Source organism: Echinococcus granulosus, assembly GCF_000524195.1.
Source record: "Echinococcus granulosus chromosome Unknown EG_S00004, whole genome shotgun sequence".
NCBI classification, from domain to species: Eukaryota; Metazoa; Platyhelminthes; class Cestoda; order Cyclophyllidea; family Taeniidae; genus Echinococcus; species Echinococcus granulosus.
The window spans coordinates 2,394,569-2,417,259 of NW_020170384.1; the positions used below are offsets into that span (position 1 = coordinate 2,394,569).

The following is a 22,691-nucleotide window of genomic DNA, read 5'->3' on the forward strand; positions in this document are numbered from 1 at the left end:
TCCGCGACTCTGTTAATGTACCTATTCTCCCAATTTTCCAGGCCTTTTGTGGAGTTACAGTGAGGCTACCTCTAGATGGGTGAATATTATGAAGCCTCCTGAACATATTGTTAGAGGAAACGTCTAAACAAGTCAGTGTTGTCAAACGTCTACTTGCAGTTCCACTTATGTAATAGACAGTTGGCCACACGAAATAAGCATCCATCACTGTGTGGTTTGATGCATCCTTAAGGGAGCTTTCAAATTCGCAAAAAAGTTAAGCAGATTGCTGGCTCACCAGCTCCTTGCAGCAGAATTGCACTTACTTGGGCATCAAACCCACGGCTTAGGTTCTACATTTCTACGAAGCATTTCAAGTCTGATTAAACTATTGTTCTGCCCCCAGTGAGGAATATTCGTAGTGCATAAAACCACCCACCACGTCACAGATGATTGACAACACGTAATAAAGACTTTATGCAGAACGATTCGACTTACCCTCCGAGAATCATGGATTCGTAAAATTGGTGAAGTCTTAGTAACGAGGCTTTGGTGATTCTGAGTCGCCTTTCAACAGACCGACTTCTATTCGTACGTTCCATCAGGTGGGCCTTTCCAGCCTCCACGTTGGCAGCACAGGGCCTTGCTCGAGCTACTTTTACTAGCCTTCCAGTCCCTTCAGACCGATACCCTACGTCTTCAGTGACAACTCAGAGACTACGAACGCAAAATGCATTGGTTCCTGCACGTTTGTTTAAGCACACTGTTAATCTCAAAACCAGGGGCCCATTTACCACTGAATTATCGCATTTAGGGCGCAGATGGCAATAAATTTAACTGTGATGTGATCTCCTCTTTTGACTGTAGGTGGCCAGGCCTCAGTGAGACAGCACAACCCCACAGAGTGACACAGCTGTCCGTCCCTAGCAGGTGAAACCAGACTCCTGGTGGTGGAGCATTAGCTTAGCCAAACGCGCCTCAGCTCTGAATTCTGACATCCATCTAGTCCCAATAAAATAAACGCTAAAAAAGCTCGTGAATAGAGAACGCTCACTTGAAAAAGATGCATTCCTTAAGCCGCAGAAATATTTAAAATCCGCCTTTAGAACAAGGTATCTTCAGTAGTCCCACCTCGAGAAATAGCGTCCACTAAGGAGCCCTACCTTCGCGAGAATTTCAGGCATCCAAAATCCCAATAACGAGTAAATGAATAGAAACATTCCAAAGTGGCCGGTTTATTGCAGAATGGGGTACAAATAAACGGACGAGTCAAACACCTTAAGGGACTGTCAAAAGTTGGAAACTGAGAAACATCAAACTGAAGGCAGGCGTGGGAGATGCTAGTAAGTGAAGGAGCTCTAAGGGGAGCAGGAGAAGTGTACCATATCCCATCCCCTTTTACTCTAGGTCTTGGGTGTAATCGTTACACCACGACGGATCTTGCCCCAGCCGATCAATCTAAAAGGAATATGACATAGATTGATTTCAAAGACTGCTTCAACAATTTTGCAGAGCATGAGGTTAAACATTTCAAACAAGGACCAATTAAAGGCCATTTCAATAGACTTTTTGATAACTACTAAAGAAGGCCTAGATAGACCTCCGAGTCTACTTTGCGAAAGCCATGAAACGTCAAAATCGAAGCAGATGGGGTTAGCACCGTAAAATGCGTGAGAATATTAAACACTTTCTCAATGTAAGGTTCAATAATGATTACCCATCAATGGTGTCAGTCTAATTTGGCAGATAATATGATGACAACAATACGGAGGCCAAGATCGTTGCATGGTGTATATCTTGATAAAAATAAAGGCACGAAGTGCTACTTCAAAAAAGTTAGTAGCCGCACCTCCAGTGTTTCTCAACACGACGACTGAGCGCCACCTTCTCATTGACTTCAGTGCAGACTGGAGTGTTGAGAGCAATCTTTGCCAAGTCTCCTTTCACTGCAACAACGTGGCCACCGCTGGAGAGGGAACCAATATTCACCATAAGCATCTCTCGCTTCGCCAGTTTTTGAACCTACAAAAGAATGCGACTTGAAGTGATATACACGGATCACGTGTGCTTTTCCAGTCAACAAGTCCTAATGGTCACTCCTAAACTCGTATGTCCCATAAAATCCTCAAGAATAGCTGGAGTGACGAATTCGTGCCAGCGTTGGCGAGCTCCAAACTGAAGACAACCCCATTTCGCTACCTGGATATCAAGCCAAACAAATTACTGTAGACTCATAATAGAAGGACTGTAAAAACCACATCGACTTTCGGCAACTATTCTAATATTCATCTGTGAACAATGGTCAGTAACTAGACAGGACCAGATTGAAACGCCCTCAAAATAACCACCTATAGCATTTGCAAATCGGTAAAATACGAAAACTCGATACACGCCCACGTTACGGGTATTTGAGAATAGCTCGAATAGATAATACCATAAAAAGAATTCACACGGAATGCAGTCTTGTTCCTACCAAGAGCGATTTGAACATGGAAAATGCTATCTGAACAATCTTGGGAAATGTAAGGCACAGGTCGCAAACAGATGTGGGGAATGAATCTCTTGAGATATGCAGGAGGCGAAAACTTCTCGTTCATGCCTCGCGAGCGGCTTCAACACACTCGAGTACCCCATGATGTTCGAAGCAGAAGAGCGGTCGTGGAAAGAGCCAAGAATGACGTTCAAGAGGAGGAGGAAAGTGGGCTATTTACCATAATGCCACTTCCATTAACTGCGTACTTAAATACCTAAGCTCTTCCATTCGCCTGCGGTTGTCACCACACTGGTGGTATGAGGTTAGGCTGCTGACCTCTCAACCCTCCAGTACATTGCTGATAAACCTTCCAGATTAGAATGTCTTAAAAATCCTCATGGAAGCCAGAGAACCGGTCCAATAAAATACTGACTTTAAAGAAAGTATGAGTCTCACCTTGGCACCCTTTCGATCGCCCTCGGTCCGCACACCGAGGAGGCGCCGCAGGAGGTAGAAGGAGATCTCCAATTCTACGTAGATTTCGGGCAAAGTGCCGACAGCACCGAGGACATGACCGACCAAACGATCGGCGCGACAGAGCTGCGGATCAATTTTGGTGCCTACACCAATGAGGCCGCCAGGCACGGCGTAGGCCAGATCATTCTGCTCCGCTAGCAGTGAAAGAATGCACGAACGGATGGGGCGGCAGCTCACTTGACCCGACTCGTCCTTCTGCGACACCAGGCCAGGTCGAATCTCGATTTCTTGGCCAACCTACATACCGCATGGGGAGGATGAGGGTAGTATCGCTTCAGGGTCAGGCGGAAACAAGAAACCCACACAAACGCTGTTTAAATGCATATTACCAATGATCACTTCATAAACTGTGGGTGTTCACTAAAAATCTTACTCGGTTTCAGAATATTAGAAGCAAAATTGCTGATTGTTCCGTACCTCCGGAGTTTGCAACAAAATCTCCAACGGAGGTAATAAAATATGATGAATTATAAACTTATGTCTTAACACCAAGGGCGCTTAACAAATATGATGACGCCGAAAACTAGAGTAAGATCGCTATCACTGTAGGAAAAGCTGAAAGGATTAAACGATAATGCGAATTTTTAGTTTGAAACTATGTACATTAAAAGTGTTTGATGCAGTGGAGCGAGAGAGGATAAAGGATTATAAATTGTAACGGTAGCGAAAATAAAAGACGATTTCAGAATTTTTGTGTACGTCATCATAAATGGTCGCTAGATTCGGTACTACTTATAGGTAGTAGAACCAGAACTGGTACTGGGAAAGGCTAATGAAATCCTCATCGGACAGACACACAGCGGATTAACTACGACAAGACCTACAATACATTTGAGTAATGAAACAAAAATGAACACACGACTTCGAAGCACGCAACGATGCTCGAAAAGATCAAACATTTGATAAAAGAAGTACTTTGATAGAACCAAACGAGAGAAAACAGACAAAATTAATTGACGTGTAATAATTATTAGAGGCCATCTTCAAAGCAAATAGTCGGATTTGAAAATGCGCATAGCTGACCAAATTTGTGAATAAATTACCCGTAAAAGTAGTTTAGAAATAAAAGGCAGGATAAAGTGCTCCACATATCTACCAGCATTTCTCCGCACCCAACATTCAACGCTATCTAGGTGAGCTTTACTAAATCTCGTGATTTGAAGTCTTAAAAGATTTAAGGCTCCGACGGCAAAATGCCATCAAAACGCTATCTAGTCCCCTAAACTCAAATGAATATTCTCAATGAAGAACATAAGATAGACAAGATTAAACAGAGGAGTCGAAGTCAGGAGAGCCTACGTGTTATCAGCCAAAATCAACTATTCATAACAGAAATGTCGAGTAGTAGTCTACGGTAATTCCCTAAATCGTAGCGTCATTTTAGTCAGCTGCATTTATCTGAATATTAGCAGAACAGTGCTATTCGTTGAATTGCCATACTTGATGAGTAGGGTGGACTAAAATTCCGAAATCTGAGAAAAATGAACAGAAGGCGAGTTACGAACCTTAAGGACGCCACGAAGAACACTGCCGCCGGCGACGCCTCCACGCAGCTGGTCCACTTCGCAACCGGGTTTGTTCACATCGAATGATCGAATGACTGGCAGAAGACCAAATTAAACGTGGTTAGAAAATAATGGGTTCTTTGAATATCTGTTCCTGAGGTATTCAAACGAGGATGAATACTCGCCAGTTGATTATGAGAGCTTGAGAGACGTAAGTAACCACTTATATAACGGAAAACGACGTTATTTTGATACCATAATCAGTTCCCATCTTATCCTAAATGGAGGACTCTCCCACTCATACAGAGGCACTACAGTTGCTATACTGCGCCTACAAATTCTGGAAATACGTTTCAAAACGAAACGGCGACACTACTATGATAAGGTCAAATATACAAGTCTGAGTAGTTGGAAACAAATAGTACAAAATCGCTACTGTTAGGAGGTTGTAACAACAATATTATGAGTGCAAATGCTAAAGCATGCTAAATTGGCGTTATAATTGATTAAATCCATACCAATCAGACGTGGATCCGACGTGAAGTCCCGTACGGGGATAGGAATGCTGTTTACAATATAGTCACACACAACATCTATGTTGTACTTGAGCTGAGCCGAAATCGGGATTATTGGAGCACTCTCGGCAACTGTTCCCTTGACGAAGTTGACTATCTGCAGATAAAGGAAATAACAAGTCGCCAGTTTTCTCAGAAAGGCTATTTGAGTATCAAGTGACTTGTAGGTGAAACTTAGACCGAATAAAGTGTCAATGAAATATAGAAATGAGGTCAGTGACAGGCCGCTGAAGATTTTCGAAGCAAAAATACGATGAACAAACTAGTAAGAATAACAACGACCGCGATGCTACTAGAGAAAAAATTACCTAAAACAATAAAAAAGTCCTAGCCTTCTCTTCGCATTTTAATCAGCACTGTATATCAACTCTAAATATCAAACTTTGAGAAAAATTTAGTAGTATGGACAGAGCTAAAATTAAGGACTTCCTAAAAATTCCCACCAAGCATTTCAAAGATCAACAGCGCAAATATGTAAGCGAAATCACGTACCTGGTCGTACTGGTCACGGGCAGCAGCTTCCTTGACTAAGTCAATTTTATTCTGAAGAATGAGAATCGTGTCAAGATGCATGATTTCAACAGCAGCTAAGTGTTCACTGGTCTGAGGTTGCGGACAGGGTTCATTGCTTGCAATCAGAAGAATCGCGGCATCCATAACAGCTGCACCGTTCAACATAGTTGCCATAAGAATGTCGTGACCAGGACAGTCGACAAACGATATATGCCTAGAAAGCAGGGAAATTCAAACAGGGCAGCCACCAACCAAAATATTGGATCTAAACCACTTCCAAACTGAGAACCTGGTAGCATAAAACGCAAGAGCTAGGCAAAAACGCACACCTCATTAAACGTAGTTTGCCAGTGCAATCCTCACGGGGGCAATCTATGATGTCAGGACTAGCACTTCCAAAAGAATGATAGCACCCTGGCGGTGGACAATCGGGACCATCACATTTGTAAATTTTCGCATTTGCATAGCCCAACTTTATAGTGATATTCCGAATAAGTTCATTTTTATGCCGAATCGTATGGACTGTGGAAATGGCCCTTACAACCGTTGTTTTGCCATGAGCTACATGACCGATCGTTCCAATATTTATAGTCGCCTGTCGGCTGATGACCTCTGGGGTGAGAGGGGTAAGCTTGGAAATATCCTAAGAAAATGCCCTATTTAGTGTACGCAAAAAATACTAATGTTGCGACGTCTTGAAGTGCCAAACCTGGTCCTTCATCCATGAGCGCGTGGTCGTCGGTGTAAAAAGCAACCTAAAGCGATTTGGCACAATGTTGCACTGGTAAATGAAGAAGATGAGTGGACGATCCACTCATTACAGAGCGTGAATCTATCGAGCGATTTACTTAGCAAGGTAGGGCATTGAAAAAACTGAAAAATCACCAGCTGAAGCAATTACGTTGTTTAAAAACGTTTATTACAGTACCATGTAAAAAATCAAGGTGACGTTCTAACCGTCTTAGAACGGAAAAATAGTCCAAGTTACTGCTGCATGGTGTTGGCTGCAAAGTCAAAGTAATACGTTTAATCTTAAATATACATAGAACTTTGCAGTAAGTTTGTGGTTTCAACCCGCCACTGCTATATTATTTCGTGTGCAGTTAAAAAACAACAAGTTAAGAACAAGGCTCCTAAGACTTCAGTGCTTATTACAAATAGTTTATTTTTGCTAAAAATAGCTTTTTATGGCATGAATTAAAAATCTATATTTATATCATCTGTATTTGTTTTAATGAGCAGGTGGTATTTTAGTGGAGGGCGGGTTGAAAAATTTCCCTCTTCATACTATCGCTACTCCTTTCGTGGTTTTGCTGCGACTGATGTCTGACTAAGGTATATTGTCCATATCCAGCCTTGAGCTTGATGTTTTTGTTCTAGAAGTCCTCTTTATTGACGAATGTACGCTACCTCTAAACTGATAATCCCTGCGAAAACAGCGCAGGATTCTCCATATGTACCAAAAATCCGCATTTTTCTACGACCATCATCATCTTTGGACAAAAGCAGTGACATGGGAAGTTCGCTGGCACCAGACAGTCTCATAGCAGATATCTCCCAGGAAAATCACAACGAAGATAACGCTGTCGAAGACGGTGATAAAACAAAAGACATTAATTTCCCATCGACTGTATCTCAGAACCAAACCGACAAGGTGGTAAGTTGTTTTTTTATTCCGTCTACTTTTTTTTAGTCGAAACCTTTGCAGGACCAGGTTCGTGGTGGTCGAAAGCGTAAACTTGTTGGAAGTTTAGACAATATCGATTTTGAAAGAAGAGATTCTCTGCTCACCAAAGTAAATTTAAAAGTAGGTTTAGCTGATTGGCTTATTTTAAAAGAATGGAAGTAGTGAGTGAGGAAGACGTGCTATTTATGACTAGATAATTATTTTGTGCGTTAATTTAATGGTTTGAACAAAGCCTGTTATTTCAACCTGGTGTCCACATATGGTTCCCACCGTTTTTCCTCGTTTTAGAAAATTATAAACATGGATACATTTGAGGCGTTGCCCATGGACTCCAGGCGACACTTGTTAAGTCTCCTTCCCATCTACGACCAGACACCCCCACCAGATGCAACAGCGTCGGCGACAGACGCTGATTACTGGATCCACCCCACTGCTCTGAACAACGAATTTCTCTCCAAAGCCCTGCAGGATTACTCCATCCGTCAAATGAACGGAGAGTTCTCACCCCGGTTAAACTCTCGCACGGGTCTTCGAAAGTCCGTCGGAAATCGACAACGCTATTCAAGTCCTGCTGTTTCTCCCATTTCGATTCCCCACTCATCAACACCCCTACTTCAGTCATCTGCTAATACCACCAAAGAAGAGCCCATTTCAACACCATTGGTCGTGAGTTCCGGTTTCATCTTTAGTATGTGTTATGCGGTTTGTGTTCTTTTCCGTTTTTGCTTCCTGCCATGGCTAATTTTCTCCCTTAATCTGTGAATTTGTTTCACAACATTTTTTTGAAATTCGAGTGGATTTTGGCACGACAGTATCCTTCATCATAAATCTGGTTCGGATCCATTAATTCCTCCAGGATAATATCAGATTCCATTCACAGCTCATCAAATTTCCAGTCTAGCAGAGTCGCGTTGGTTCCTCTAATGGTCGGATCTTCCACTGGGATCACCTTGCTACGATTTTCGTTCTCATGTTAATGTATTTGTGCTTTGAAAATTGATATGGTAAATGAAAGTTGAAGACCCATTTCATGGCGGGTATTCTAAAACTACAGATAACTTCCACTTATCTTCTCTGTATTTTTAACTAGGTTGGGGCTTTGCTGTGGTTTGGTCATGTCACACCAAGCACTAAATTCAATTCAGGTTGATTCCGAATTTCAGCTCATGCTAAATGTTTAAGCTTGTCTAGGACTTTTATGTAAAATGACTCTTGTAATTGTTAATTTTGCCATTCAAATGATGAAACTTTAAAATTGCCTTCGGTTGCAATACTTATGGGATGAGATTTTACTCTTCTGGGTTACATAACATTCCCCTTCCTTTCAGGTGACTAGCAGTCCTCTGAAGACAAATGGTGTTGAATCACCGACCTCGCGGTTTCGGAATAAGTCCTCTGCCCTACAAACCGTCCTTTCAAAAGAGCTCACGGAACCGAAAATTGAGAATGGTATAGATAAGGAAGGCCCTCAAGAGGCTATTAATGCAAAGCTAGAAAAAGAACAGCACGTGATTCCACAGTCAGTCTTCTCCCACTTCGTCTCTCCCTCTTCCACTGCCATCGCAGCAACCTCTTCTTCCTCATCATCATCCTCTACTCTCTCGCCTTCACCATCGCCACACTGCCCCTCCTCTTCGAGTCCTTCCAGTGGCCTCTCACCGACTGCTTTGGGCAGCGTCACTAACGCCACCAACTCCATGCTTCCTCTGCAATCTCTGGCTTTGGACGAACTGGAGCGGCAGACTATGCGACCATCCCCTGTCCTCTCAGAGGTTTCTATTCAGCGTCGACCCAATATGCCCAAGCTTGAGTCTACTCTCTTGTTACAAAACGTACGTGTTAATCCCTTGCAGCACATCACCTCCTGGTTTTTAATATTCGTGGTTAAGCCTGCCGCCAGCGGACACGTAGAATCATAATTTGATCAGTATTACGTAGTTTGCTACATTATGAGGATTCCTAATCTATTTTTCCTGACATCTTTCGTATTTACCAAGTCAGTAGTCTGTCTGGTTACTAGATATGAAACTGTGCAAATGCTCTTCTAATGAATCCTGTGGGAAAAAAGGGTAAAGGACAGTAATAAACTAATCAAGGCTGAACTGGTAAACATACGCGACCATATGCGACTTTTTTGCCAGCAACCTTCTTAAAACCCCGCTTTATGTGTATAATTACCTTAGCCATTAACCTAAAGTATTAATCATAAAAGTGACATGGCATAAAAGACGGCGCTCATCATCCTTCATCGAGCCAGGTTAAAATTTGTTAATTTACGTCAGCCCCTTAAACATGCGCGTCTACGAAGTTACGCTTGTGATGTAATAATATCTGTGGTTTTAAAACTGCACTTAAATCCATATTTGAACCATTGGCCCTTCCTTCACGTTAACTTGACGCAATTTAATTGAATGTGGAGGCTTTATGTTGGCATGGCGTATTGCCCTCTTTATTTTACCTTTGACACCTAATTACAAAATAAGAACTCGGTGGATGTTATGCAGAAGCCACTACTCGATTTTGGTCTTAGCTTTCAACCGATCCCATTGACAAATAAGTCAGGTATTCCTAGAAGGATATCTGATAATGTAGATGAGGTTCCGTTTCAATCCTTTTGTGTTTAGATCTAACTTTATTCCCTCTAAGGCATTAATCTGTATTGGTTCACTCGCCTACTGCTTGTCAATTTTTGCAACATCTTGGGTGAAAATGCACTCTCCAAGTTCACATTTCCATGACAGTATGCAGCTATGTGCGTATATAGGGTGTATTCCGGTCCACTTTCGGTTTTCAAAGTTATTTTAGGATTTCTGGTGGTTTTCTTTGTAACTAGACAGAAATGTTTGGACATTTGTGTATTTGTACCGCTACCTATAATAGTAGCTTTTCTAGCAAAGTCACTTACTTCGACGTAATTCGAGTTTCTAATAAATACATCTGTATTTATTGATGTTGTATGCATTGGCTACCTCAAACGCATACAACACTGTTTGAAACTGTGTGAAACGCCACGTGAAGTGCACTTTCTACATTGGATTGTTTGATTACGTAAATATAACACCGTTTCAAGCCCGATTTATGGGTGAAAGGGGCTGCTTTTTGCCCGTTTACAGTAATCAAATAACCATGGACACTATTTGAACCTTGCCTGGCCATTTCTACGCCTTAGCATACTTATGCATAATTGTGATTCTTGCAGCGTTAAGTGCACGCATTTCTGATGCACATTTACTTATCATGTACAAACTGACTGGTAAGTAGGTTTCACCAAATCCACTTAGCGTCAGACCGTGAATTCGCTTGCATTCCCTCCTTCTGAAGGACTCATTAGATTTCCTTCAGTACGAATGAACTTAAGTTTTCAATTCTTGTTCATGCGGTAATTTTTAATGCTGTGAAATTTTCGCAATGTTACAGTTTCCTTAGGATGCAAACCTCAGAAATCAGTGTGCAATGGTATTCAAGTGCATATTATGTTAACTATTCTCTGTGAATTGCCATAATAAATAACTCTCTTTCATTATAGGGTGTTAAACCACCAATCGATCTTTCGTTGAGTTCTCCCAGGCGTTCTACGATTGGCGTATCCAGTCGTAGGCCCTCACAGACTGGCGCCGACCTTCCCTCAAGCAGTAGGCCACCACTTGTGGTCGATAGCACCACACCCATCTCCGCACCCAACCCCACCACCATGCCTCCGCCACGAGAGACCAAGACCTTAGCCAGCGTGAGGGAGAAGTTGCGCGCTAAGCGCCTGATGATGAGTCAACAGCATCCTTGTCAATCTTTGCCCCTTAAAGTGCCCTGTCAGCAGCGGTCCGCCCCACCTCTTGCGCCCGCTTCTTTGTCTGAATCTGCTCCAGCGCCTCCTCCTGCCACTGGTAGTCTCACTCCTAATCCCGGAACCAGCTTTTCCGGTGACTTCTATAGTTGCCCAACTGCCAGACAGGAGCCTCTTCCACCAATTTCCGCGCCTGTGATACAACCCCCGGCGGTTTTAATTCAACCGACAGGAAACAGTGTATCCGCTCCTGCCACACCGCAACACGGCAGTGCAGGTGGTGGTATAGCTGGACCTCTTCCCGCCATCCTCGCTAACTTTAAACAGGCTCGTGTTGTTGTAACTCCATCACGATCTGGCTCATCGGTGAGCAGCAACGAGGGTGGAACCGATGTGGCTGATCCAGATCACCAGTTGCCTGATGTGCATCCTCAGCCGCAGGCAATTCCACAGAAGCAGCAGCAACAGCAACAGGCGATCCATCAGAAGCAACCTGTACCTCAACAGCCACAACAGTTGGTTGCTGTTCCAGCGAGTGCTTGTAGTGTTGGCGGAGGGACTACGACCACAAGGGCGTTCTTTGTCGACGGTAACAACTTAACTGAGACACTAGCTCTCCTCCAGTCCATTAACCCACGCGCAACCGTTACACAACAGCAGTTCCTTCTGATTCCCAGCACTGACAAGTCACACGCAATTTTGTGTCGAACTCCCATCGCTATCCAACCAAAACAGTCACCTCCGCAGCCACAGGTTATTCGAAGACATTCTGGTTCCGCCTGCGCTACAGCTGCCTGTCCACCCGTTTCGGCTCCCGCGACGCCCACAGTCCTACCTCTCATCCTGCCCGCGAACCGGTCACAGGAGCATCAGCAACAACAAGTACCCGCGATTCCACCCGGTCTTTACCGTGAAATCCTCCCAAATAATAATGCCACTGCCAGTGTGTGTAACATTCAGAGAGTACACCAGCCAACTCCTATCCAGCCTCAACAGCAGCCAACACAAGTGAGTTTTTTGTGGATTTACAGCACCAGTAGGCATGAGTTTCCTTTAAAGACAAAAGATCTCTGGGTTGGTAGGAGACTTAGATTCCCAATAGGTCAGCGTAAAGTTGGATAGCGGGAACTGAAGTAGTCCATCGGGTTGTAATGCTTTATGGTTTCCGTCTTGCTCCGCTTGTTGCTCGTATGTAGCGGTCGTCACATCGGTAGGCATAGGTGTTTTGAAATTGCCGAAACGGGGGTAGTCAATTTGTATCAACTAGAGCAGACTCCTGGTAGTTTTGGGTTTCGTTCAAATTTTTTTCGTTGCATCTATTAGGTGACCTCATTTTGGGAATTTCACTTGAAAATATGACTAAAGGACGGTCGAGTGCACCTCGTATGTCATTTGTTCTTCGTAGGGACATTTACATGAAGAAAACTCAAATGGTGGGAGTGTTTCTATCTCAGCTGTGTCTTTCCTTCCTACCTCCTGACTAATCTAACGCCTTCTGGTTGTCTATCTTGACAACTCCCAGTTTTTTACACCGGACAAAGATATCGGAGCTTTAGATTTCGATTTTAAAGGGGATATTCTGGGCATTTCTTCACAGATGAATCTAGGTCGTTCAGTTCTAGTCTTCGTCCTTCGTTGAGAATTGGATTAGCCAAGATGTGAGTAGCTGCTAAAGCTAATCGTATTTTCTTAGTTTTACTACTGTAAGTCGGGCAATCCAGTCAGGCAATTTGCAAATGTGTACAAGAGGAGTTGGAAGACTATGAACACGAATAGGACAGGCAGCGTTGTCATTTAAAGCTTATCTCTTATAGCTGAGGCCCGCACAAACCTACTACAGTTTACTGGCGCCCAGTACAATTACTGCATCAGGAGTGAACACCAATCACAACAATGTCAGTAGCACTAACCACAACATCAGCACCACCAACAGCAATAACAATCCGCCGACATCTTTCTTACCCCCACCCAGCTGAGATGCATATCGCGCGTGCGTGTGTCTGTATGAGTTATATTTAACTTGTCACCGCCAGCTCCCTCTCCACATATATACCGTCTCTCTCTTGTACATAAACATATATACACACACACATGGGCATGCATTCTTTATTTTTTTTCCACTTCTCCGTTTGTGTAATTTTTATCGCCTTTCCTCCTCCCATCCCACCACCACCACCACTCTCACCGCCGCCACTATTTTTCTCAGAGCTAGCTCCCGAATAATTTTAATACTACTGCTACAACTACTACTATTACAAATAATAAATATACCAATGCCCCCACTGCATGTGGGTGTTTGCACAAGGATGTATGTATTATTTGAGGAGTTCTGTTTGTTGGCGCTGTTTTTCCCCGTGTAGCTCCCGCTACATGTGGGTGTGTCCACTATGCGCAGATGCATGCACAAATATGCCTCTCGTTGAATGAACGCGTTTACATGTCGGCTAATTAAGGCCTAGATAGCCCCATCCATTGCTCAACGCGGATCTGAAATGTGTGGGCTTAGCCATCATCCATGTGGTGAAGTAAGGTTGTAATGGGTTCTTACTACGATCCACGTACTGACTTTTTAGACGCTTTATTCTTGCAGCGTGGATAACAACAGAATTGCATCTACTTCAGTGAATCTTCGTTGTTGGTGCTGTGGTCTCTGGTAATCATTTGACGCACCGAAAAACAGTCTGGAAGTGGGGTTGGAGGACTGCACAACTCCGTGACAGGTATGGTAGGTAAACCAACAGTTAAAACGAATATTTCCACTTGATGGACTCCTCTCCCAAGGAGTCCACTTCGGGGTTCTCGTGGTCTTTCTTCAGCCTCGGCCGTCACGAGTCTGTGAATAGTAATCAATTGTAGGGTGGAAACGACGTATCCACATCACTATAGGAGTTAGGACTCCTAAATATTGCGTGTTCTGTCACGCGAACTGTTTCGCAGAGGGATCTGTGTGGGGAGGAGTACTGCCCACGTCTAGACAAATTTTGAAAGCAAGCATATTTCATGTGTTAACCATTTTTAGTTGGAATCCTTGCCCAGAAACCTTTTCCGATTCCTTTAAACCTGGTCGCTCACTACCGATAGCTCTTTTGCATAATTCAGAATTGGGATGGTTCCCTTAGCCCTTCTGTTCTGAATCTGAAGATTCAGCCATATGCAATAGATTTCTTCCTTCTGTTATTGACGTCCTTTTGGACTTCGTTTGCCAACACCACCATCAAGTCTCTGAAGACGGAATAGGGTATATGAGTCGGCAATTGGATAGAGGTTGGGAGGTCGTCGTCGACCCGCTCCATGGGATCGAAGTGGTTGCTCATGTAGTCAAGCGAAATAAATGCCGCACCACCAAAGAACGGTGTAGCCAGGACGGTTGGGTGACCTCGTTGAAGTGGTACCACATAGACCGCAATGGAGGCGGATCTATGTGTCAATGTTTACGCAAGGCGACACGACATTCGATCGGTAGCTTACGCTTATGAAGCATCACAACCGCAACCACCACCATCAGTGGTTACCCTCTGAATGGTTCATACGCGCTTGGCGGCGTTGGCTTACCTAGCAGATGCAAACAGCATAAGGCGTAAACACATTCACTTTGCGTCTATTCACGAGGCGCGTGTGTGCTGATGCACCCACCAGTCGCTAAATTTGGAATGACACGACGCGTGCTGTGGAGTAACAAGGTGTAAAGGGGGTCACATTTACTCCCTTCAGCCTACTCCAGAAGCATGGAGCACTATAGGGGTTTGTTGACTCGATTACCCTGAGGAACAGCGCAAAGCACACGTCTAATAAAGTAAGCTCATTTACGAGAAGCGCTTGACAGACGCTGCAAGCGGCTTGTAGCGCCCCGAGACTGAATACGAAGGGAGTCACAATACAAGGGTAGAATGTGTATTACCGATGTAAAGATGGGGCGGAGACTATTCCACCTAGCTGATGTACATAGGCAGAGCCCTATGTGGCCGCGAAATCGAAATGGCGAGTTAAACAAATGACCAATGTGTTGAGTGAGTTTAAGCGACTCCATCTATGACTAAACCTAAGCCCTTGGATGTGAGGCGTGTCGGAAGCCTCTACCCTACAAAGGCGTAGAGCTGGGCTGCCATGCCTGCTGCGTGGAAGCTTCCTCAGTTCCGCTCTTATCTGATTATTCTACTATTTCTAACGCATGTAAAAAGGGAAACGTACTTTCTTTTGCTGCGTTGGAGGGTGTCGAAATGAGGCTTTCAATCTGTGCTAATTTTCCTGCGGCACCATTGCTATTTAGAGTCGTGCTTTTCCAGACGTGAACCCGTGTATGCATCACCAGATCGGATCGTGGGCGGGTGCGTGTATGCGAGATACCTGTGTTCCATTTCATCTCCGATGACTAAGTCCCACACGTCACTGCTATCTCGGTTCCTATTTTTGCTTTACCTGTATCGAATCGCCAATTGTAGCAGTAGTAGTGGTGCTGCCTGTGGATGCATTCATCACAGAACCGAGTGACTACGAGGTGTTGCGGTGAACACACGAGGCCGTGTACTTTTTTTACTGGGAATGCATTAATCAGCCACCTGCTGTATAACACACACACACACATATTTTGAAACTAGCGTGTGATGTAACAACTTTCTACACTTTTTTCATTTGTTGCCATATGCTGAAATATGTGTTAGTTGTTTGCTTAACTCCCTGTTTTGGCAACGGGCCACCTGGGGCTCCACCATTGTACCCTTGCCGGGCAGTCTAGCTTCTGGGCCATGTCAGTCCTACTGTAAGTTTAAAATGCTTAGTCTCGACCCGAGTATTATGTCTCCTTTCTTCTTCCGAAAAGCCTCGGGGCGCTCCAGCTAAATGAGGCACATTGCACGGCTTAATATGAAGTTTTGCTGCGTAGAAAGTGTGGTCAGTATGGGCTTTTGATCGAATAATTGTTTTTAAAAATAGCACTCCTATGATTTTATAAATTTGGTCAAAAACTGAGCAATAATGAAATAAAAATACGGATTTACTTTATGGGAACTATTTGTATGGTTCGTAGGCCAGGCCGCCCGGCAGAGGTGCACTGGCGGGGCCCCTAAGTGACCCCACTACCAAAACCCCGAGTTAAGCAAGCTATTAAAATGTTGTAAATATGCCAAATTTAAGGAACACCTATTGTCCTGAAATTCATACCTCCTCGTTAAAAGGAGTTACTTAGATTTTCGACTAATTCCCAGTGCCATAGGGATCAAATATACGAACTGCAAGGAACATAGGGCATTTAGATGATTGAAGACCAACTTGGTGATTCGCAATTTATAAAATGATGCCCATAAATTTGGCCAGCGGAGTGCAGATGATAGCTGAACGATTGAGCGGGCTGTAATATGAAGGACAGAGAAGTGAGAAGCACTTTACAGTTCTAATGGTAGGTTGTGATGCAATGCATCAGCTAGCCTCTTTCTCTCTCCCCCTCTCCCCCAAAACGTAGCAATAACTTGATTTCGTATTAATTGCCCATTTGATTGTGCCTGAATATGTAATATGATAGAGGGTCTCTGTAATTAAGGGGACTTTCACACAGGCTGACATTATAGGACTCTAGAAATCACCTTCAAGCCCATATTTCAAAACGCCTTCCTAGTGCTAAAGAAAAGTTTTTTTTGGACTGGTTTCATGACGATTTTAAAGAACAGTTATTTTATTTATAGGGAGACTGAATTTTGATCTTAAATCGGCTGTAACGGGGGAATTACGAAAGTCATTCCAAGTCATTACTGACACGCGTAGGCGAGTGGGAACTGCTCCTTACCATTACTTGCCACCACTATGGTAAGCAGGCGCATGTATCGTGGTGCGTGCCAATCTAGTCTAGTCTAGACACCGTTCATCAAGATACTAGGCAACAGCCCTAATGACTGAACAATACACAGACAAGCGTATCGACGGAGGAATTAAACCACTCAAAATTGGGAATATGAAGTGCTTAAACGATTCAAGGACCTCGGGGCGTCGACGCTGTTGATGATGATCCTTCTCCTGGTGGTTTACCGCGAGACCACGGTCTTGGCGTTTTCTTCCAGTGACCGTATGGACAGCGAGTCGACTGCTCGCTCCATCCTGGACGTCTCAGTGACCCGAAAAGTCGCCTCACACTGGTTACCAATACATGGTTGTCCTCAAGTTGGCACAGATAACAAAGTAAAACAGGCTACCGTAGTATGGTCAGCCGCTCTGATAAAAGCTTTCTACGCCGAGAAATAGGTGCTGTTCCCTTTCCTTGAAATATGTCCATCATCTCCTCGATAAACCCGATGTTCCTGCTTAACTTAAACACCATTCAAATGGCATACTTCCCCCACATTATTCAAATTTACCAACGCACGGTATCGCTCAGTCCGTGATAACCACAGAGGGCCGAAAAAGCTACCTTATCAGTTCCTCATATTTTCCACACCTCCAGTATCGCCATCAGCACCAACTAAAGGAGCCTGGTAAGGTAAAGTCTGGTTTAGTCCATTCTGTGTAAAACTAAGCCAAGTAACGGCTTAGATAATAAAAAGGTGACTGTTTTCTTTCATTTTAAGCAGCTTTAACTGCATCTTGCAGTTTCTATTTCAATGTCTTTTGACACGGCCCATGTCTGAAAAACGGTCCATTTTGGCCTTCACAACTTAATTATTTGTATTTTTGCAGTCTAGAAGAGTTAAAAATTTCATTTACTGCATTACTGAAAGACGCATAGGGGGAAACGTTTAATTTCCCACCCAAAAATGTCGATGAGCTCAGCGCATTATCAATGATTCAGCAAAGTTGAACTGTGCATGGTGAATTACCAACTGCAAGTATGTGCATGACAGACGCCTGAAGGTCAGGCGCTTGTCCTTAACTTTCCTGGTTGGTGTGCACCGCGCCTAGAATATTAATTCGTAGCCATAAATGGTAAACAGGGGTCCAAGAGACCCTCTATTTAGACTATAATTGTTAATTAGGTGCTTATTTCAGAAGTACTGTAGCGCTCTAGTTATCACTGAAGGCATTGCAAGTCGGACAGGCTTGAGCCACGTTTATTGTTAAAGCATGGAAGGGCTAGAGGGCTACTAGCATAAGTTCGATAGGAACAGCCAAAAGGCATGACACTAGGAAGTTTCACACTGCATGGTATACAGCGGAATCCAGGGTGGTTCTTCTCCACAGTTCCAGTCTCGCTTGGAGTGTCTCGGTTACTCCTCTGCTTCCACTGTTACAGGCGTTCTAGTAGCTTGCAAACAGCAGCGAGATTAGACTGTAGATTATGCGATAAGCCTGCATCATTGCGAGAGCCCTTCTTGTGCCGCTAGTAGTGGAGCATGTTGAGGATTTTCCACCAATCTATACCAGTACAAAAAGCTTGATGGTTTTCGAGAAAGATTAAGCTCCACATGCCAAATGCTATTCTTAGGAGCATTTAGCTAAAAGCATCATGAAGATGGGGATACGAAGTCCCCATATCAAGATCATAAATCACCTTCTTTGCAACACTATTGCTGGAATTTCTTTAGAGGGGTCACGATTCCTCCAAGTCTGGTCTCACGCCTATACCAGTCATTTCATAATTATTGAAATTTGATTCACCTTTGATGACCTTTCCGCTGTAAGCCCCCTACATCTTCAGCCAGTCATGGAATAGACTTCAGAGGTGAATGCAGTCAGCAAAACCAAGGTCATTGTTTCCACCATAGTGGGTTCAATAATATCACCCCTAAGAGCTTTTATAGCCCATTACCTCTAAACTAGGTTTGTGAAAGGAGTACAGAAGGGTTGTGGGCCCACTAGGATGATTGACATAAGCATAGGTCAATTTCACCAGTGTGGTAAGCTAGCTGATACAAATTCCATTCTTCCATAGTAGCATATCCTCAGTACTTTGCTTAAACTCCCCGAAATTTCGCCCAGACTAGACCTTGTCAAGCAAAGCTAGTGCATTTCTACAGAACAGAAGTGCATCATCATGGGTACCATTGTTCTAAGCACTAATTTGACAGACAAAGTAAACTTTGGGTGCCAAATTTCGCTCTCGCTCCCTTTCTTTAATCTCGTTCCCACTACAGTCTCTCAAAATCACTCAATTTGCGCAATGCACAGCGCTCCTAGATGTTGCATATTTTGCTGAAGTAACAACACGATCTTTCATCAGAATTAGATCTGGTTTAACGCTGTGATTTATCCACTCATACAAAATCCAAGCTTCGACTACCCATCCTAATTAACTTGATTTACTATTCGGCCTTATATCTGGAATTACACCTTCGTTTTTTTGAAATCAATGGAGAAAATCATGTCTTCCTTTCGCGCACTTAACCTAATAAAATAAAACTTTTTAACAGCTCATTAATTATTCTCCTCAAGAAGCCATAAAACCTCATTCAAGAGTTATAAGTGCCTACAATTGTTTGCATTTGATGTCTGCTTTCAGTAGATTGAGAGTTTTCCACAAATCTTCATTTAACTAGGTCATGTGATCAGCAGCAGGAAAAGTTTTAAGCTGGAGACTTGAAAATCCTTCTACTGCATTTCCGCACTTTAGCACTGCAGACAGCCTCAATTACACAGTTCAGGAGAGAGCGTGCAAAGGAGCGTGCGTTCGTTGTTGGCAAAAACAAAATATTTCACATTTACAGCATGTTTCGTAGTTCTGCATAAGGATGTAGGAATTGGGGGTAAGGTGTTTTTCGACACCGTATTTAAGTATAAATCCATGCTTCTAAAAACGATTAATATTCACCCGTGTGAACGTGATAAACAAATACTTCTACCTTCGGGCATATTTTTCAGCAAGAATAGTTTATTTCGCTTTTTCCCGTACTTCTAATTTGTTTTATTCAATGACTTAGTAAAAGCCAAATGGCCTAGCATCACATTACGCCCCTGGTTTTATTATTGTGTGTACTGAACTAACACTGTATGAATAGCATACTTTGTTCACATCTTCACCTTAATTCCATCGCGTCACTACTTGAAACCGTGAGACGCAACCTCTACGCGTAGTGGAAAATTGAGAAGGCACACACGCACAGTAGGTGCTGAAAAGTCGACTAAGTTATAGTGCAACTTTGGTCCAGACAATACAGGAAACCAAAGGATCTATGTATGACCAGACCAAAATGTACCTCACCTGGCTGATAAAGTTTGGCATGAGCAAGTAGCTTTGACAGAAGTAAATTGGGTCCTGACGTCCGTGAGATCAAATTTTGCCTCCATCATGTGGGTTGAAAATCAATCTACTTGTGAATGAAAGGTGGTCAAGGCAAAACATCCCAGCTTCGGGTTATTTTTTTCTTCCATTCCACCGGCCTTGAGGTTTTGAGGTGGAATAGGATCGATGTTTCTCTCTTCCGTCTCAGCCTTCAGCCATGAAACGAGCAGACGAGTCGGAGGACGACCTACTCTATTAGGTACAGACGTCGGCGACATCTGATCCGTCACGAGGTCTGTATTTTTTGACCGCCTCTCGATTGGAAGGGATATTCAAGCAAATATGTATTACAAAAGCAATGCAAATGAGTGTAAGAGGGCGAAATGGTTACTTACCATTTGTCATGTACTGAGATCGGGTAAACTGCGTAGAGGTGTTACAATTATGGGGTATCTTGATCTAAATGGTTCCGACCCTGTCTTCGTGCGTCAGTAGGTGTAGATCTTAAGAAACAAAGCTTTTGACTAACAAATTTCGCTGTTTGTTTGAGACGTTAACAAAACACCCCAATTTTCAGAATAATCTGGTCTTGTAACCCAAGTTAAGCCCTTTAACTTGAAAAAATATGGTGCCATCAATCACTTAACCTTTAGAAGAACCCAACAAAACTGGTGACATTCTTGATGACGAATATCAAACGGCTATTTTGGATGCAGGCTTGTCTCGCAGTGGCGAAGTAAATACATGCACATAAAATGCCATTGAGGTAAAGGTGGAAGATGCGTTTTTTTCACGGGTACACATAGGCAATCCAATTTACAGGCGAATTTACATCTGGCTACAGTGACATGGTGTTGATTCGGCATTTTGTTTGGCCTTGTAGTAAACTGCGCGGACACTTGACTCTCCGAATGTTGTACTTTCGCTCTGCAACATGACTTTCGGGTCACAGTAGTCGCATCCCAAATCTTCTGCGCGCTAATAAACATGTTCACCCATTCTGCTTGAAATTACTACAACTTCGATGAAGACTCAGGGTGCCAAAGTACTATTTAATCCTAACATGGCTGCTCTCGCCTATGAAAAAAATGGTAGGCTGATGCCTTGTAATGCATTTTTGAGGTACTCTATGTTAGCTTGTAACCGCTGGCCACTTATGATTGCATGTTTATTTGAAATTGGGGTGCAAATCGCACGATTTGTTGATAGGGGCTACCCTTGTAATTCAGTGATTTAACTGGTTTCTTATAAAAAACTACGACTAATGCATGATTGACTGAGTAGAGACAAGTAAATAAATTGTTTGGAGTCTCTACCTTTTCATCTACCTTACGCGCAACCAGACAGCGCTAAATTAAATAGCGTTGCATAATAAAACCACATACTTATATGGGTTTATGATAATCAATAGGTAGTTAAATCACGAAATGGTGACCAAACACCTCAACTACCCACTGGCGAAGGAGAGCACCCTTGGTCCAGATATCCGGGAATGATACCTGCTGGATGCAAGTCTATAGCACAAATCTCTTTGAATTTTGCTCTACTTTCTCAATACCGTGAATCAATCACATTTCGAATGCCTCCTTGGTAGCCTAAAGTGAGTGTAGAGAATCCCAGTCTTGGCGGCACATGCTCATTGGTCTCTCAGAATGCAGACAAATATTCCGGCTTAAATGATAATATGATAGTCTCTTAGGTCGTGGCAAGCTAGAATAGTACGAGGAAATGGTTACTAGCTTTTAAAAAAGCTAACAGGCCGTAAGTGCAGCTTACTCTCTCTGCAGAGCGAGAGTAATGTTCCGGAGACCTCAAGAGTATGCGCAGCTAGAAATACAGTTAAACCAAGTATTAAGTCAGGGCAGCATGGCAACGTATTTATACAACACATTCGATCGATTTAAGTCTGTAAAATCCCGAATGCGGAAATAATCGAAAATTAAGCTTGTTGGATATCGATGTGCAAACAACAAGTTAGTGCCTAAATATGATATCACTTTTAACCATAGGTTTCTTTTTCGTTTTATTTAGCTAATGCCTTGGCACGCGTATAATTGCACAGTCAATGCACGAAAATTGTGCAAGCTCTGTTTGTGATTGGTGGGAGTTTGACTTTGGTGTGCGTTAAGTGGTTTATACTGGTTGTTATTTCAAAGGAAAAGGAACATATATTAGACTTTCATTCCCAACTTTTTGGGGTAATAGCAACATTTGGTAGCTTTTGAGCTTATATTGAAAATGGATTGAATAGGGAATTGATGCTGTTCGTATAATTGTACAGAGCGACTTGCAGGCTGTTTTAATATCAAAACTAAAATAGAACACTCTCTTCTTTGCAGCGAGATATCCTTTCAAATTCCCACCTATAGACTCAAATTATCAAGACCGGAATGTTTCCCTTATTTGAAGGTACGGATAGTCAGATGCTGGTATTGCTCTCTTTCTTGTTTTTGTACCAGTAGGGGATACGTATATTCCGACTTTTCCGTTACCTTCCACTCA

At 43.1% G+C, this 22,691-nt stretch overlaps 2 protein-coding genes across 2 annotated transcripts; one reads left to right on the forward strand and one right to left on the reverse strand. All coding sequences in view use genetic code 11, as the record gives it.

Annotated features, from left to right (window-relative positions):
• Positions 1-1,382: 1,382 nt before the first annotated feature.
• On the reverse strand, positions 1,383-6,307 carry EGR_01220 (Eukaryotic translation initiation factor 2 subunit; the record flags this gene model as incomplete). Its single annotated transcript, XM_024490469.1, has 8 exons — positions 1,383-1,437; positions 1,829-2,001; positions 2,909-3,226; positions 4,495-4,589; positions 5,013-5,166; positions 5,562-5,796; positions 5,912-6,225; positions 6,263-6,307. The coding sequence occupies 8 exons, from the start codon at positions 6,305-6,307 to the stop codon at positions 1,383-1,385; spliced, it is 1,389 nt and encodes a 462-aa protein (XP_024355288.1).
• Positions 6,308-6,981: 674 nt separating this feature from the next.
• Positions 6,982-13,026, forward strand: EGR_01221 (Putative Polycomb group protein ASXL2; the record flags this gene model as incomplete). Its single annotated transcript, XM_024490470.1, has 6 exons — positions 6,982-7,239; positions 7,276-7,377; positions 7,558-7,935; positions 8,598-9,101; positions 10,796-12,058; positions 12,865-13,026. 6 exons carry the CDS (start codon positions 6,982-6,984, stop codon positions 13,024-13,026), a joined length of 2,667 nt encoding a protein of 888 aa, XP_024355289.1.
• Positions 13,027-22,691: the final 9,665 nt, after the last annotated feature.